At 38.8% G+C, this 13,246-nt stretch overlaps 2 protein-coding genes across 3 annotated transcripts in view; one reads left to right on the top strand and one right to left on the bottom strand.

The window, feature by feature from the left end:
• BAIAP2L1 (BAR/IMD domain containing adaptor protein 2 like 1) overlaps positions 1–4,587 on the top strand; it is a 62,868-nt gene extending 58,281 nt beyond the window's left edge. The window contains exons 13-14 of the mRNA XM_038418989.2: positions 2,847–2,887; positions 4,016–4,587. Coding sequence (XP_038274917.1) covers positions 2,847–2,887; positions 4,016–4,091 — 117 coding nt within the window. The 3' untranslated portion in view covers positions 4,092–4,587. The remainder of the gene's footprint in view (positions 1–2,846; positions 2,888–4,015) is intronic.
• BRI3 (brain protein I3) overlaps positions 1–13,246 on the bottom strand; it is a 46,113-nt gene that overhangs the window by 12,499 nt on the left and 20,368 nt on the right. Inside the window, exon 3 of one of the 2 annotated variants that reach the window (XM_038418991.2) lies at positions 9,885–10,270. The exons of the other annotated variant lie outside the window; for it this stretch is intronic. Within the exon in view, the coding sequence (XP_038274919.1) occupies positions 10,138–10,270 (133 nt within the window). The 3' untranslated portion in view covers positions 9,885–10,137. Of the gene's footprint in view, positions 1–9,884; positions 10,271–13,246 lie in introns of those variants that run through there. 2 annotated transcript variants of the gene reach the window in all.

Genomic DNA, 13,246 nt, shown 5'->3' on the forward strand with positions numbered 1-13,246 from the left:
AGGGAAGCCAGTTGTGGAGAGTCATGTCTGCTCTATACCCCTTGCCTACTCCAACTCCTTCCCTTAAAAGAACCCACAAAACTCAGACCAAGTGGAGCTCACACTGAGGAGCTTGCACATATTCAGGGAAAAGGAGAGCACCTATTGCCTGTCCCTCCCACTTCCGTGGCAGGTATTTTTTTTAACCCCTTTCCCTGTGAAGCCATGGAAACTGGTTCCATGTAACACCAGGCTGATCTAGAATGTTCCGCAATATTCAGTTAGTGTTCAAATGGAACAATATACAACGGTATGCAATTTATACTGAAGCACAGTTTAACTCATTGAAGTATTTTGACTTACAAGTGGATAGCTTAGTGGTTTAAGGATTGGGGTTTTGCTTCTGTGTTCTTGGTTGGAAGCTGAGGCAATGAAAGTTACTTTCACTTCATGAAAACTCTCACAGACCTTGGGAGGCAGGCCAGACCTTGCTTACAGACCGCCCCCCAACTTGAAGCTACTACTCACCAGCAACCACACCACAGAAACACTAATCCAAGAACCAATCCCTGTAACAATCCCGTTGCCTACTCTGTCTCCATATCTACTCCAGCGACACCATCAGAGGACCCAAACACAAGCCACACCATCAGGGGCTCGTTCACCTGCACATCTTCTAATGTGATATATGCCATCATGTGCCAGCAATGCCCCTCTGCCATGTATATTGGCCAAACCGGACAGTCTCTACATAAAAGAATAAATGGACACAAATCAGAGATCAGGAATGGTAACATACAAAAGCCAGTAGGAGAACACTTCAATCTCCCTGGACATTCTATAACAGATTTAAAAGTAGCCATACTTCAACAGAAAAAACTTTCAAAAACTAGACTTCAAAGAGAAACTGCAGAGCTACAGCATTGCTAAACAATTCATTTGCAAATTTAACACCATTAATTTGGGCTTGAATGGGACTGGAAGTGGCTAGGTCTCTACAAAAGCAATTTTTCCTCTCTTGGTATTGACACCTCCTATTCAGTTATTGGGAGTGGACCACATCCACCCTGACTGAATTGGCCTTGTCAACACTGGATCTTCAGTTGTAAGGTAACTCCCTTCTCTTCATGTGTCAGTATATTTATGCCTGCATCTGTATTTTCACTGCATTCATCTGAAGAAGTGGGTTTTTACCCACGAAAGCTTATGCCCAAATAAATCTGTTTTCTTTCTAACTGTTGTATACTTAAAAAATTAAACACCTAGAATAGCCATGAAAAGGAAATGCTTAGTGTAAACCAAATGATGACTGGTTGACAATCATGTATTCCTATAATTTTATTCAAGTGTATGTGTATATTCAAATATAAAACAGTAATTTTTCATATTAGTAACTGCAATTTTTCATCATCTTTGAACTGCTCTTTCATTCTTCTGTTGACAACTGTTAAAAGCAATATGATTGTTTATTCTGCAGTGTAAATTTATTGAACTGATTTATGCATTGACTTATACAGTTGATTTAGTATATTTTTTCTCCCTAATAGGCAGTATAAAGGGGAACTAAACTTGAGTTTAATGGCCTCAAGAAAACATTGCAGATTTGTGTCTGAAATGTCACTGCTATGATAGCTTTCCTTATCTCAGCTGTAAAACTGACTATTGTAATAACATTATGGCAGTGCAACACTGCCATCTTTTGGGTAATTATCTGAACTTCACAACTGAATATGGATTTCAGGAGGAAAAGTAATGTACAGTACCAGATAATAATTTTAGCCATACAGTAATATTTGTCTCATATTTAAATATGTGACTGTTAATAGTAATGAAATGGTAAAGATATGGCTATTCCTTTTTATTGTATCACACTACTACAGATAGTGGAGAAAGCACAGAGCCATGTAAAAATGATATTTTTTTCAGTGCAAAAGCGTATTGGAAGGGTCTGATTTTGAACTCAATCCACTGTAACTCTGCAGTAGCTACACTGAAGTAAATACAGATAGACTAGAGTGCAACTAGTATAAAACAGATCAGAATCGGTGCCCTACTGTTTTTAATTTCAAACCTGCAGTTAAATTGGGTGATGTCTTTACGTTTTACATGATTTCACAATGTATCAAGCAGATATATCAATTACATCCTGTTTATAGAAATAACATTTAAAATATGCATTTGCATTTTTACAACTGAGCCGGTCCAGACCAGCCATTCATGCATTGGTGTCTTATTGTAATCACTAGCATTTTACAAATTGTGTGTTATGTTAATGACTGCTGCAAGTAAGGAGGCTCATAAATTTAGAGGAATGAATTGTAATATGCTGCAATAGATAGATATAGCATCTTGGGATTCTTAACCTGTCAGATGAATAGATTTCTCCCAACCTATTTTAGAATCTTCTTTTACTTGGTTAATGTTTTTTTGTTCCAATGTGTTTTTATAACTTCTGATTTGATCTATAATATGCTCAACTAGCAATTACATGCAGGTAACCCGTGCAGACCTTACTCTTCTGTGGTTTTCAAATGTAATAGGGTGAAGATCTCTGCAGGTCTCCATCATGTATTCGACTTTTTTATTTAATGTTCTAAGTTTGATATTCAAGCATTGATCTTACTGTTTTTTCTTCTCCGTACCCCTCTCTATTTGAACTGCTATTGTCCCTTCCTGTTGGCTGAGTATTTCATTGTGCAGCCAAATAATGTGGAATGGTGAATGTTGGGAATACTTAATTTGTTTAAATATAAAATTATTCTTGACTATCAAACAACTGCAAGCAGGTAGCTTATCTTTCTAAACAATTTTCAGAATTGATATGGTAAATTGTTTAACACTGATAATAGCCTTTCTTTCCTTTGCAGAAACCTGTTATAAATGGCATTATAAAACCACCTTTCCTAAGGTATGTTTTGTTCAGCTTATAATTTAATTAAATAAAACAAATGTTAAAATAACAGGTTAATGCAGTAGTAGTTGGTCGTTATCTTAAAAAGAAAATAGATGTCCATTTTGCAGTTTCCCCTACTGGGCAGCAGTAAAATAGCATGGCACACATTACAAACCAGGCTTTCACTTAGGAGCAGGCTAATGATCCCTTATGAGGATTCTGAGGGCATGTCTACACTGCAATTAAAAACACTGTGGGGTCCTCCCACATAACAGGGTCCTAGAACCCGGGCTCCAGCACAAGTCTGAACATCTACACTGCAATTAAACAGCACCTTAGCATAAGCCTGCATCAGCTGGCACAGGCCAGCCACAGGTTTTTAATTGTAGTGTAGACATACCCTGAGAATCTTTGAGGTGTAGCCATATTACCCCCCCCCAGCACAGTGGGTTGGGCCTTCTGCGGGAAATTAGCCCCAATGAAGCCAATGGGATTTTTCCCCTTACATGAAAGGTAGCAGAGTCAAGCTCCTAGTTTGGGGTTAAACAGAAGAAACAAAAGATTGGAAAGAAAAAGCAATGAGAACATCACTCCTGCTTCAACCAGTTTTAAGGAAGTCCCAAATATGGAAAGTGAAAGCTTCTTGGGCTACACAGATGAAAAAGAGTTTGCTCTGTTAAGAGCCCTCAAATTGAACCCATAAAAATATTTTTCATTCTAGTTAAGTGAAAAATAATTGCAAAGTGTCTTGTAGTTGAAACACTCATTTTATTCTTCACGTAAGGGTCAGTGCAGAGAAGGAAATGTAAATTTTAGTCTTAAATTGTTGCACAATACCATTTTACTGCAGCATTTAATTCCTAGTGTATTTTGAATAGATAAAAATTTGTTTACTAAAAATTCAACCTTGGGAAAAAAATCCAAATAGCTCCCTGAAACAAGTGCATGCAGATGATAGCCTCCATGCAACCAAGTACTCAAGCATATACTTAAATCCATCCCTGTTCAGTAAAACACATAAGCACAAGTACATACTTAAGTGTTTTACTGAATGGTAGCTTATGAGAGTTACTTTTTAGTCATGCTACTCATATACCTTGTCTTGCCCTCACACCTGTAGTAATTTTATATTTCATTTCACAGCGGAGAAAATCCTTTTACCACAGTGAAACTTCGACCAACAGTAACAAATGACAGATCAGCACCAATAATTCGATGAATATAACATTCATGAAAATATTTTTACTCCCTGTAAACATGATGTTTAGCAATATGATTTACAAAGGCTGTTTATTTAAATGTAACTAGTGTACAGTAGGAGAATATTGAAGTGGATTTCTGATTTTAAAACAATCCATCTGCATTCTAAATGAGATAATTGCCCTGGGTTAAAATGTTTTGAGAACTTTAGCTTGATTTTACACTACATGCCTTTTTTAGGAAGAAAGTTGTGAAAGTCTGGGGGAAGTTTGAATACTGTATTTACCTGCATACTTAATATTTTATCAAAATGCTCTCTATCTGTTGTATGGAAAATACCACGGATAAGTTTGTGTTTAAGTCTGCATATATGGTTTAGTAGATATATAAAAAAAAACTGCACTTTTTAATAAAAGGAACAATGCAACTGTTGCCTTAATAAGAGTAGAAGTTTGACTGTATAACATGATTATGTATTGCATTGTTTTGTTTAAGATAATGCCTTAGGTTATAAATAAATAAATATTTATCCTCTAAGAGCTTAGACAAATGTAGTACGCTTTGCTTGACGTTAAAATACAAATTATTTATCTGAAGTATCAGTATAAAGCTACTAAAATTATACAAAGTCTGATTTTTAGTTCAGTAATGTTCTACTCTGAAAAAGGAGTATTATTGTTTTCATGAAATAACTATTTAAAGTGTGGAAAAATACCCATTTGCAATATGGTACTATTCTAGTAATATAAGTAAACATTTTGTTGCCTACAACTAAATAGACAGTGCACCTTCAAGTCACAGAAATTCAAAATGGAAGAAATTTAGTTATCTTGTCCATCCCCCTGCAACTGCAGGATTATTCTGAACATTGTATTTAAAGGGGTATTATTATATGGCTATACATAATAATGTTACAGGCTTGGTGGTCTGACCACAGAAAACTGAGTTCTAATTATGGTGATACTGATACTTTGAACCCCTAAATCCTCATCCGTGCCTATCACCCTACTGCTTCAAAGTCTAATCTCCTAAAAGAGGCAGAGTTGGGCCTTCTCATTTCCGGTAAATATTGACCACGGAAAAACCCTGGTGCCAAAGGTCAGTAGCCACCTACTAAATGGTCTGTTTCACTCTAACTCTGTTAACCCAGTGATCCACCACAGTTCTAAGCAGCACCATACTGTCAAGGTGCCATTTCACAGATTTGACTACTTTTGATCATTAAAATCCCATTGTATGTTTTGCAAGAGTAGGGAAATCTGCATGAGAGTACTAGTCCAGTTCAAACGAAGTAATACATTTTGCTTTGTGTTCCTACTTTAGTCTTGTATCACTTGGCTACCATGTTTAGTCACTCCCTTGGAGAAATTGGTATGTATTGTTTCTGTAAATAGCCAAAATTTCAGAGTTAGGTAAAGTAATTCTTGTATCTAGTTTGTAAAGTGTTTTGCAATCCTTAAGCATTAAAAGCCCTATAGAAATGTTAGATTGTGGATTTGTACTCATGGATATTGATCTTGTCAAGGTTCCTTCCCCACTCTGAACTCCAGGGTACGGAAGTGGGGACTCGCATGAAAGATCCCCCTAAGCTTATACTTACCAGCTTAGGTTAAAAACTTCCCCAAGGTACAAACTTTGCCTTGTCCTTGAACAGTATACTGCCACCACCAAGCGTTTTAAACAAAAAACAGGGAGAGACCACTTGGAGACGTCTTTCCCCAAAATATCCCCCCAAACCTTACACCCCATTTTCTGGAGAAGGCTTGATAATAATCCTCACCAATTTGTACAGGTGAACACAGATTCAAACCCTTGGATCTTAAGAATAATGAAAAATCAATCAGGTTCATAAAAAGAATTTTAATTAAAGAAAAGGTAAAAGAATCACCTCTGTAAAATCAGGATGAAAAATACTTTACAGGGTATTCAGATTCAAAACACAGAGGATCCCCCTCTGGGCAAAACCTTAAAGTTACAGAAAACAGGAATAAATCTCCCTCTTAACACAGGGAAAATTCACATAAAACAAAAGATAAACCTATCTGCCTTGTCTGGCTTACTTACACTGGTTGCAATATTGGAGACTTGGAGAAGATGGATTTCTCTCTGGCATCTCAGTCCCAAGAGAGAGAACAAACACATAAAGAGCACAAACAAAAGCCTCCCCCCCCCAAGATTTGAAAGTATCTTGTTCCCTTATTGATCCTTTGGGTCAGGTGCCAGCCAGGTTAGCTGAGCTTCTTAACCCTTTACAGGTAACAGGATGTTGCCTCTGGCCAGGAGGGATTTTATAGCACTGTATACAGAAAGGTGGTTACCCTTCCCTTTATGACAGTTCTACTTTGAAAAGGTCAGGTACAGTGATCTGGAAAGAGATTTGTATAAAAAGCCATCTAACTATGAAATAAATAGGTAATCATTTGAAAAGTCTGAGGGGAACAGGCAGAAAGGTAAAACAAAGAACACAAACTGCCATACTGAACTGGATCAGTGGTCAGTCTGTTCAAGTTAGTTAGTGTGTTGGATAGTAGCCAACTGGCAAATATTTCAGCAGATGTAAAGATGCTGTCCTGCACCAAATTCTGCAATATTAGACCATAGAGTCTGACTTCCTAACCATATGGTAATCCACATACGTCATAGCACATGAAAAACCATTGGCCCACATGAACCTTTTAAAGCTTTGTTAATAAGCAGCCTTATCCTTTTATCTGTGACACTCACCTGTGACCTAGAAGGTTGCTAGGTGACCTAGAAGGCAAGAATCAAGCTCTTGCCAAACACTAAATGTATTTTTGTACAAAGATGGCCCTGCATCATCTCTGATGGCTGTCCATGGGTAGTTATAACTTCTGTAATTTTTCAAAAAGAAGGGACTAACACGGATGTCCTGACCAATGCTACCACTCTGCCTCTCAGAGTATTGGCAAAGGCCATCTCTTCTAGCATTATCACACTGTTTGAGCTTGCATAATCACGGCCACCAGACTCTAGTTAATTATGAAACACTTTGGAATTTGTGGAGTACAGAGTACTTTCTATAAAGTATAGTCTTGTGACTAGTGAACATGTCTATTCCCAGTGTCAGTTTCTCAGAAATGGTTAAATTATATAAGAAAAAGGAAAACACCAAACAATTTAATGGAAGTAATCTTCACTGATCTGTTTTAATACTCAGTTGGCGGTCTTAAAAAGTTATGGATGCAACAGTATGTTCAGACCCATGAAGTAATGACAGCATGTTAATAAGCAAGAGAATGTGCCTCCTGCAGAGCTTACTGATTTCAGGCACCAAATAAAATACAGTACTGATTAGCCACTACATTTTTTAAAATAGCTTACATATTTATCAAGTAGCAACACAATAGGGGTAACTTTAGTTGCTCTATCATATAGTCAGCTTGATGAAGTACACTCAGACATTAGCACCGCTGCCTTGGAAAATGCATCCTTGTAGAAGACTCCTATTAATATCTGGTCCATTAACTCCATTCCCACTAATGCAAGATTTTTCTGTAGTTACTTTCAAGAGTATCGTGAACTCTTGTGTTCAGTGTCTGACAGGAAGAAACAACCAGGAAAGGGTTAAGAGGTACCTGCCTGTCACATGATTCAGCAGAGGTTTAAAGCAAAGGGCGAATCCTCCTTTTTCCATGGTAGAGAGGTGCAAGGGAAAAGCCTCAGAGGCCCTGCAGCTGGTTTGGTCAAAGAAGTAGCTTTGTTATACGTTACTTTGAGTTTTGTGTTCAAATAAATTTGTGCCCTGAGACAAGGGTCTAGAAGATTTTTATGTAGCCCTAGTTCTTTGCTGGGCTGTGAGAGCCCACTAGCTTAGTGTCCAGAGTTGCTGTGTCTTCTTCCTGTACCTGCAAGATATGTCTATTCTGTCAAACGGTTGAAGGAAGTTTAATTTTAGCCCCTTACTCTACATGAGACTTCATTGTACAAGTACTTCTATTAGAGATCTTAATGTGTTTGTTTTTTATAGTTGTAATTCTTCCCCCATTTCTCAGCCAAAGTACATCTGACATTCAGGAAAGATTAAAATGAGTCTCCGGCTCTGATTTTATTGCTCCTCCTCAACCTCCTGACCTGCATATTTAGCTATGAGGAATTCACACTTTTAATATTAAAGTGCTGTCAGAGGGACTCCATGATGTGCCTCTGCAGTCCAAAAATTGCAATGCTACTTAATATCATAGCAAAAAGCAGTTGTCAGACAAGTATCAGCATTTCTTCGCAGGTTTTATCTTCCCCTTAATTGATTATTCTTCCATACACTAAAAGGAGATAAATACAAGCTAAATTTAATCTGATCTATTACTTTCCACTCATGTTTCTAATCTGTCTTGTTTCCTTGATATTATGTCTGTTTTTACTCCTCCCCACTGAACTTCAGATGACTATTGAAATTAGTTGGAGCATTTCCATTGGTCTTCAAGGGACATGGATCAAGGACTTTGAGAGTTTTTATTTTAAATCAGTCATATAAATGAGGTTATTAAATAACCTGATGCTTTTTCCCCACTTTACCTTACATTTACTACCCCAGCTATTTCAGTCCAGCTGCCAGTCTCACTTAGCAAGCCAATGAAAATTGCAAGATTGTAACTTGAAAGCATTTGATATTGGCTCAAACAACCATTTTTCAGAGATTAAAATAGATCAGATCATGCCAGACAAGTTTTTACATCTTCATGGTTGCATTGTCATGTCCAATTTTCTTCTGTGCATTCTATTGCAATAAAGAAGAGTAAGTTACCCCTTTCCTGTTTAGAAAATATATATATATATTATAGTCATTGCTACACTTGCCTCATGTCTTCTGGTACTGCACCTCATCCTGTGTATGTGGGGAGGGGGATTTCCGTAGTACAAGCAAGTTCGTTGGCTTTAATGTATATTTCATAATCAACGTAAGTCTTTGTGGAAAAGTACCATAACAGAACTTTGACAATGTGTCTTTTTAGTGATTTAGACAGGTTAGATTATGTATTTCTAAAAAGTAGGGCCATTAGTTTCATACCATTCTTAATGGATCTATTTACTGCTGTATTACTCTACCTCAATATTTGTGAATATCCATTCTGTTACTCACATCTAACATTTTTTTTTGTAGTCCTTCAGTTGCTATTTTGTTGTTTCATCTTTTTTCTACTTCTTGTAAAGTATTCCGAGAGACTTCAGGTCTTTGAAGTAAGAAAATACAACAGCATATTTTTAAATAGGGTCTTGAACTTCCCCATAATTTTCCAAACTTGTGCAGGTTAGTATCTCTCTACACATCTTCCCTTCCTGAAATAAGTTTCTAGTACTTCTGTATCCTGTGGAGCATATGGTCAGAGCTAGTCCAAACAAAAATCCAAAAACATGATTTGAGACTTCAAGAAGTTTGGACCAGCTTTATAGTTGGTCGAAAAATGCAAGAAGTTGACGTGAGAATTAGTCTTTCCTTCCACCCTTTTCAAAATTAAAAAAAAAAAAAAAAAAAAAAAAGTTGACCTGCGCTGGTCCTCAGTCCCAAGCTGCCCCAATAGTCTCCAGAACAATAGATCACTTCTATGGTTAGAATCGTTACTTTCTAGATTTCTTACTTTAAACCTCTGGAATTTCACAACACTGCAGCTAGTATGCTTGTATGCATACAAAGTTTATGGTTTTTAATCTGCCTATTAACACCAAGGACATTAGTGATGTACTTTTTTTTTTTTTTTTAAAAAAAAGCAAAAGGTACATCGTGGCAGTATGCATACACAGAACCAGTTGACATGAAAGAATATGTTGATACAAGATTCAGCCTTGCCACAAATTGTGAAGATTGCAAAAAGGAACAGTTTTATTTAAGTTTAAAGATGCCATTAAACATGGAAACAAGGGGGGTTTTCATGTTTTGCAATGCACATGCTCATAAAACTGACTAAGTTTATCACATGCAAGACTATAATTTCATCACTTTACAAAACAGGTCTGAAGCATAATCAAATAAAATGATTGTACATGACATTTACATTAGAAACAAGTACTACAATAGATGTGGCCTCCATAAGCCTGTTCAGGTTGATCCCTTAACCAAAAGTTGCCCCACAGTTAGGACATCTTCGTTGCCTCAGAGCAAGACAAAACAGAATTCCAATGGGAAAGAATACGATGGCACACAAGACGCCAAGACAGGTGAAGGTGTCCTCCAATACACCAACTCTGTAGGAGGAAAGAAAAAAAGAGTTAAGTCACAAAATGCCTGCTGATGCTGTAGGCACAGCTGGCAGCTCTTCCTGTTAAAGTTTTCCCACAGTTTATAAGACGTGTTTTCAGTTGCTTATAAATTGGCCAAATTAACTCTCTGGGCTGAAATTTTACATGCCGGGTGTCTGCTTGAGGTTGAATTGTTCTGGGAAATTTCAGCCAAAATGGTTCAGCTGTTCCTGTGAACAAGGAAAAATAAAAGTTTTCCCATGTTAAATTCAGGAGGATCTTTTCTTTGAGAAGCTATAGCATTCTCATGTTTTGGAGCAGGAACCCGACATTTGGCACTGGGTTGCTTTTGTGCAAAGGATGTGCCTATTGCCAGCCTCTTGAAAATCTGCCCAATTTTGACCAAGTTACCAACCTTTGGGGGGGGAGGGAGGGGAAATAAAAAGGAAAAAACCCTGCAGTTTTCACGTGCTTAGTAGAAAACTTGCTAGACCTTTGCAGCGGACAGTCCCCAAATAGTCTGTCCACACTGGGCATGCTCCAGCCTAGACCTAAGCAGCTGTTTCCTTGCCCTTCAGGATGCCTGCAATTGCCAGACCGGGGGTGGGAAGAAGTAGAAGACAACTGGGACAAGGAACCTGGGGGAGATGAGAACTGGAGGCTGACAGGACTTGGAGCCAAGGAGGGAAATGGCAGACTGGGAACTGAAGGAGAGGAGAGTGGAACTGAGAGCTGAGAAGGAAAACGGGGTGGGGAAAGGACACAGATAAGGAGCATGGATGAAGGGGGAAAACTGGACTGGCTGGACAAGGAGCCAGAGGAGAGGAAAAGATGGGACAGGACAAAAAGGGATCAAGCTTTGGGGAAATGGACAGAAGAGTCTATGCCCACTACAACACACTTCCCATGGAAGCCAAGATTCCCAAGTCTTACCATTCCTCTGTTGTTAGCAAATATCTGTAAAAGCCACTGGCAAAGTATCTTATCCCCCTCCAGGGCTGTTCCACAAAGAGATGACAAGCTACTACTGTTATCTGTTACTCCATTTGCTCAATTGGCAGAGGTCTGTGAGGTGGATCTAAAGCTTCAACCCTGGTGATGAACCATGTGTATCAAAATGGTGCAATACAATGGAATTTGGTTTTTTTCAGTTTGCTTCAGAGCTAGGGAGTTGAATGTAGTTGTATATACAAAGAACTATAAGGTTGAAAAAAAATATCAAACATTTAAATTTAGGAAATGCCAGCAATAAGGTTGTTTGTGTAGCAGTATGCATTGTAATAGTCTAATTACAACACACCTTTTTCCACAGGACCCCAGCCTCTTTCAGTGCACAGGAGGCATCTGCTCTGGGGATGCATCAGTTGTATAAAGGAGGTTGTTGTCCATAGAGTCCCTGCCTCATTTACTGAGGAAGTTGGAAGGTATGTAGTGAAGGAGGCAGGTGATCACAGAAGAGAAGAGAGTATTCTGACGGTTAAAGTTACATGCTGACCTGGATTCTATCTCTACCATAGCATTCCTGTGTGATGCTGGGCAAGTCACTTAAGCCAAACTTTTCACAGTGCTGGACTTGAGAGCCTACGCTCTGAATTGTAGAAGCGCTGAGTGCTCACAGCTGCAGCTGTAAGTCAATGAGACCTGTGCCTGAATCTATAGAAAGTGCTCTGTAACAGTGGTTCTCAACCAGGGGTCTGGACCCTCCTGCGGGGCCACAAGCAGGTTTCAGGGGGTCTGCCAAGCACGGCCAGTATTAGACTCGCTGGGACCCAGGTCAGAAAACCAAAGCTCTGCCATGTGGGGCTAAAGCCCTGGGCCTTGAGCCCTGCCCCTGGGGCTGAAGCCAAACCTTGATTAAGTTAGCTTTGCAGGGCCCCTGGGAAATTGCCCCGCTTGCTATCCCCTAATGCTGGCCCTAGCTTTTATATGCAGAAAAAGCTTAGGCACAGGAGGGCCATGGAGTTTTTAATAGCATGTTGGGAGGGGCTCAGAAAGAAAAAAGGTTGAGAACCCTGGCTCTATAATGTTAAGTACACGCGGTGCGGGGCGGGAGGGGGAAGAGAAGGAAATTCTAGGTCTCTCACCCAAAATTACTGGAAATGTTTGACTGTAAATCTTTGTGCCTCAGTTTCCTATCTATAAAATGGGGATAAAACCCCCTCATCTAACAGAGATTTGTGAAAAATAGTTCACGAAGTACTCTGATAACATGGGGTGAGCACCATGGAAAAAAATCCATGAGGAAATTAATAATTCAGTCTTCCGAGCAAGGTTTGAGTAGAGTGCAGTAAACAAGGCATGGGGCCATCTACTGAATGGGGGGGGGGGGGAATTGACTAGCTGCTCATTATTTCATTATTATTATGTCCATCCTCTGCACTGAAAAAGCAGGGGTCCTGTGGAAAAAAAACAGTCGTCATCTATCATAATGAAGGAGCACAAAGAGACCAGATTAAGTTTGCACAGGCAGCCTCAGTTCTGGCATTTCTTAATTTAAGAGGGCTTGACTTTGCAACCTTAATACTCTTTGAATATAGTTTGCATATAATTAAACATTTATATTGCAACAGAGCCCATAAACCAACCACAGACTCTCGGACTCCAAGGCCAGAAGGGACCATTGTGATCATCTAGTCAGACCTGTATAACACAGGCCCTAGAACTTCCCCAGAATAATTCCTTTTAAAACTACTGGAGCATCTCTCAAACATCCAATCTGATCATAGCCCTACAGTGCTATGAACTATACAAAGGGGCACTATTCCTCCTCTACAGAGCTTCGAGTAAGTGACAAACAGCATGGAGGCAATCAAATCCATACATTTGTATTTTGTTAGAGTCAAGTATTGTCATCTATCCCTCAACCTAACCAACCATCACTAACTGAAAAAATTCTCAGGCATTGCAGCACACAAATTTCTAGGACAGGGCGTACTTATTACATGTTTTCCATTTACACAACAGTATCTCAGAAGCAAGACT

This window comes from Dermochelys coriacea, chromosome 10 (genome assembly GCF_009764565.3).
Source record: "Dermochelys coriacea isolate rDerCor1 chromosome 10, rDerCor1.pri.v4, whole genome shotgun sequence".
Classification (NCBI taxonomy): domain Eukaryota; kingdom Metazoa; phylum Chordata; order Testudines; family Dermochelyidae; genus Dermochelys; species Dermochelys coriacea.